The sequence below is a fragment of the Penaeus chinensis genome, chromosome 36 (assembly GCF_019202785.1).
Source record: "Penaeus chinensis breed Huanghai No. 1 chromosome 36, ASM1920278v2, whole genome shotgun sequence".
In the NCBI taxonomy this organism is placed as follows: Eukaryota; Metazoa; Arthropoda; class Malacostraca; order Decapoda; family Penaeidae; genus Penaeus; species Penaeus chinensis.
In genome coordinates, this window is record NC_061854.1 from 26,318,677 (window position 1) to 26,323,676 (window position 5,000).

Genomic DNA, 5,000 nt, shown 5'->3' on the forward strand with positions numbered 1-5,000 from the left:
AAGTTCCTCTGCTTCTTCTCTGCAGCGCCCGCCAACGCTTGCGCGCGCTCAGCTGCTGCCTGAAGATCCTCCAGTTCAGCCGAAGCCCTCATCTTGGTTTTCTCAAGGTGGAGATTGCGAACATTCAGAGAATCAATTTGCGCTTCAGCTTCCTCCAAGCGGGCAGCCAGCTTCATGCGGGCAGCCTCGAGTTCTTCCGCGCGGGCGACGCCCTCGGACTCGTACTTAGAGCGCCACATGAGAGCCTCGGCATTAGCCTTGGACAACATGCGCTGCACGTCTCCCTTTGCCTCACACTCTTCGTCCAGCTGCTCGCGAAGGGCGTCGATGTCGTGTTCCAGGCTGCGTAGCTTTCCGAGGAGAGTCGCACGCCCCTGGGGGTAAAAGATCAGTGCTAACAGACAAAACTTCAAATTTGAATTGTATACCATTCATGCGGTATAGGGGTGTGGTTTATAATGATGATGATATCGAAAATGGAAATTACTATAATTAAGATTATAATATCAGTGAGGATTAGAATGAGGGTAAGAGTAATAATAAATGTAACTGATAATGACTGAGTAATAACTAATAATAATAATTGCAATTATTATAATGATAGCAATTATGACACTGCAAACAATTATAGTGATGATGAATTATAACCCATTACTTAATGATATGAACAAGCTTTTCATTTTCTATTATTCATTTTATACAGCCATTATTTCCTCATACATAAACCTAAAATGACTCACCCTGCTCTCTTCATCAGCAAGCTTTCTCGTGTCGTCAAGCTGATTGGTGAGAGAAAGCTTGAGCCTGGACAGTTGACTGACTTGGTTTTCTGCCTCCTCCAGCTGGCGCAGAAGGTCGGCGTTCTCCACGGCGAGCTTCTTCTTGGTGGCGTCATAGTCATTGAGGGTGCGGTTGACCTCATCCAGCTTAGAGTTGATCTCGTCGAGCTGATGCTGTAGCTGCTTCGTGGTTTTCTCCGCGACCGTCTGGAAGTCGCGTTGAGAATGTAAGACTTTTGCCGCAACGAAGTCCCTCGTGATGTGTCGTTTGGAAAATTCTTGCCATTCATATGCATATTTTTAGGAAAAAAAACTTGTATATCACATTGTGACACACAACTTATCTTTCGAATAAAAAACTCGTTTGAGCGTCCATGTACATATATGAATAGAATATACAGAAGAATAACTAGGATAAATAAATAACACATACAAATAATAATATAGATAAATAGATAGATGTGTGTGTGTGTGTGTGTGTGTGTGTGTGTGTGTGTGTGTGTGTGTGTGTGTGTGTGTGTGTGTGTGTGTGTGTCTTACCTTCTCTCGGGCAAGAGCGTCCATGGAAGCCCTCGAGTCGTCGGCATCTCGTTTCATTGCCTCTCTGTCCTTCTCAGCCCTGGGTCGAGGAAGAGGTTCTTACTGACGGGCACCTTATTTCGTTATTTGCTAGATGTAATAATGCTAACAATACTAATAACGATGATGATAATAATAGTAATAGTGATAGTGGTGGTGAGAGCAACAGCAGGAGTAGTATCAGCAGAAGTAGCAACAATAGCAGTAGTAATAGTAGTAGCAGCAGTAGTAGTAGTACTTGTCATAGTAGTAGTAGTAGTAGTAGATGTAGTTTTAGTTGTAGTAGTTGTAGTTGTAGTAGTAGTAGTAGTAATAATAATAATAGTAGTAGTAGTTGTAGTGGTAGTTGTAGTTGTAGTTGTAGTTGTAGTTGTAGTAGTAGTAGTAAAATAGTAGTAGTAAAGTAGTAGTAGTAGTAGTAGTAGTAAGTAGTAGTAGTAGTAGTAAAGTAGTAGTAGCAGTAGTAGTAAAGTAGTAGTAAAGTAGTAGTAGTTGTTGTTGTTATTGTAGTAGCAGCAGTAGCAATAGTAGTGTGGTAGTAGTACACAGTCTTTATAATAATAAAAAAAATAATAATGAAAAAGATAACGAGGATAATGATTATGATAATTATAATAATGATAAAGATAATGGTAATTATAATAATATTGATAATGATAATAATAATGATAATAACAATATTAATGATAATAACAATGATAAAAAGAGATAATAAAAATAATGATAATTTTAATAACAAGAATAACGACGGTAGTCTTACATTAGTACTACTACTAATAACACATAAATAATCAATGATAATAACAAACATGGAAATTATAATGATAAAATATATGAACATAATGATGATGATGATGATAAAAATACTAATGACAAAACAATAACAACAGCAATAAGAGTAATAATAATAACTAATATTATAGTTATTAACCCTATATATGTATGTATGTGTGTGTGTGTGTGTGTGTGTGTGTGTGTCTGCTTCCTACCTGGCTTTCATTTTGTTGATGTAATCGATTTGCTCCGACAGTTCGGCAACGCTGTCATTGTGCTTTTTCCGCAGCACAACGAGAGCCGCTTCGTGCTGGAGATTGGCTTCCTCGATGTCCCGGCGTACCTTGCACAGCTCACCCTCGCGTTTCTTGTTGAGTTCGATCTGGCAGGCCGTCGCTCCTCCGGCCTCGTCCAGGCGCTCGCCCAGTTCCGCCAGCTCCCGATTCAGAAGATTCTTAGCCTTCTCGGCCTTGGCTCGGGCCTGGCGCTCGTGCTCGACTTCTTCTTCTAATTCTTCTAGGCGTGCCTGAAGTTCCTTTACCTGCCTCTGGTCTCTGTGAACGAGCGCTTGTTCTTCTTCGATCTTGCCCGTGACTGCTGCAATCTCCTTCTCCTTGCGCTCGACTGCCATTTCTAACTCCTTGTGGTTTCGCTCCAGATCGGTGACCGCCTCCTGGGTCAGCTTCAGGTCACCCTCGACCTTCCTTTTAGCCTTTTCAACCTCATTGCGAAGCTTCTTCTCGCGTTCCAGGGAATCCTCCAGTTCATCTAGCGTCGCCTCCAGTTTGCTCTTGACTTTGTTGAGGTGATTGCACTTGTCTTCAATGCCCTGAAGATCTTCAGCCGTCTTCAGATTGCATTCTTGAAGGTGCTTCTTTTCTTTGTTAACCTTCGAAATGAGTTCCTCTTGATGTGCAATCTCCTCATTCAGATTATGGATTTGCTGATCTTTTGTAATCTTGTCTTGCTCACCTTTTTGAATAGTAAGTTCGAAATCCTCAAGGTCTTTCTTCAGGCTATCGATTTCTTGTTCACATTTCTTCTTTCCATTACCGAGCTGGTTTTTCGCCTCTTCCTCTTTAGCAAGGCGCTCCAACGTTTCCTAATGTCAAAGAAATAATGTAATGTTCTTGTCCTGATGAGATTATTTTTTATATATATCTAAAACAATAACGAAATAGTAAATACATAAGAAAAAATAAAGCTACCTTTTTACATGTTACATGAAGTGGTGCTCGATCTTTTTGTGCTATCATAAAGAAACAAAGACTCAAATATAGACATGAACAAGTTAGTTATTGCTGAATATTGTAAAAACACAATTAATGCACGGGACACTTACATTTAGCTGACCCTCCAATTCAGCCTTCTGTGCTTGCAGCTTGGCTTGCTTGTCAAGGAAGTCAGTCATGCCTCCCTTGCATGATTCGACAGCACTAAGCAGTTCATTTCTTTCGTTAAGAAGCGCGGCATTCTGCTTCTCCAGTTGCTCACGGAGTTTAACCTCCTTCTCATACTCTGCCTCAGCTTTTTCGGCCGTTTCCTCTAATTTTTCCAGTTCGTCCTCGACGCGAGTTACATTAAGCTTCGGCTTCAGTTTAATCCAGAGCTCGTACCAGAGCCAGGAGCGCATCTTCATGTATTTCCTTATGTTCCGTTGCACAGTGAGTAGAGCAACTCGTTGCGCTTGCATCTTGGCATAGTTCTTGCGACTATGGAATCCACGAATCCGACCCTGGAGCCACGTCAGGAGCAGAGTCACCCGATCATCTCGGATCTCCTCAAGTGTACCCAAGGCACCGGCTCGGAAGAACACCTGCGAGAGGATATGGGATAAGAAACAGGAAACGGGAGATTGTTGTGCACGAGAGGGAGGTTTATGCATTTAAAATCAAAGGAAAATAGTGTTGAGTAATACTCCGGGTAATTATGGTATAGATATAATTAGAAAATGTTTCTGGTTTTCATTCAGCGAGGATAAAACGGGTTGAAGGGACTGTTGTTACAGAACAAAATAAAAACCGTGTGATTGAAAGAATAGACAAGGGCCAGAAATCACTGTCTGATTTACAAAGAGATCATTTCCGTCTCTTGCAAAATATTTTTTTTCTAACCAGATTTAGGCTTTGTCTACTCAATCAATCTGTTATGTTAGGTTTACATATTAAGTATGATGCTGGGACAACCGGCACAAATGTGGATGTCATAGTCAGCAATCGTCCTGTTTTTGTCATAAAAAAACAAAATCGAAAATAACAAACTTAATTGGGGGATTTCATAAAAATGCGAGCTGTTAATACATATTTGGAAATTAACAAAGGGTGGGAAAACAAAGGGTAGTTCAATATGATAATACACTACACAGATATATTACACATTGGAAAAGTTCATATCAAAGTGTGTTTTAAATACTCAGGTCGAAATGTGGGATTCGTGGCCACATGCCTAAAGTAAAAAAACAAAGAGGGTTGGCAGAGGTCCTGTTTGGGGAGGGATTGGGTAGCTCAATACATTGTCTCGGTGCCAGAAAGGGCTTCCACAACAAGGAAAGTCTTTCAAGGAGGGTCGAGAGGCGGATCAAACTCTTCGGAGGGAGATGGGGGGAGAGGGAGGTCGGAACAAGCGATCGGTCATAATCCAAATACGAGCCAAAGATCATAATGATATCTTCCAAGACCTTGGTGTTGCCAGTGCGGTAAAGATCAGCGTCGAGGCCGACCTTATCGAAGCACGCCTTAGCACAATTCTTATCGTCCTTAGCTTCGTTCATCTCCTTAGCAGCCAGGATATTGTAACTAAGAGGAGGAGGAGCATGTATGAAAAAAAACAAAAAACGTTGGGAGTACACCTGCCATCACGTGTCCCTTA

The 5,000-nt window shown here is 41.3% G+C and overlaps 1 protein-coding gene across 1 annotated transcript in view; it reads right to left on the minus strand.

Moving 5' to 3' along the window:
- Positions 1 to 5,000, minus strand: part of LOC125044591 (myosin heavy chain, muscle-like) — a 15,625-nt gene that overhangs the window by 1,912 nt on the left and 8,713 nt on the right. The window contains 6 exon segments of the mRNA XM_047641320.1: positions 1 to 374; positions 741 to 986; positions 1,320 to 1,398; positions 2,348 to 3,234; positions 3,475 to 3,948; positions 4,810 to 4,927. The exon segment at positions 1 to 374 is cut by the window's left edge and continues 414 nt beyond it. Coding sequence (XP_047497276.1) covers positions 1 to 374; positions 741 to 986; positions 1,320 to 1,398; positions 2,348 to 3,234; positions 3,475 to 3,948; positions 4,810 to 4,927 — 2,178 coding nt within the window.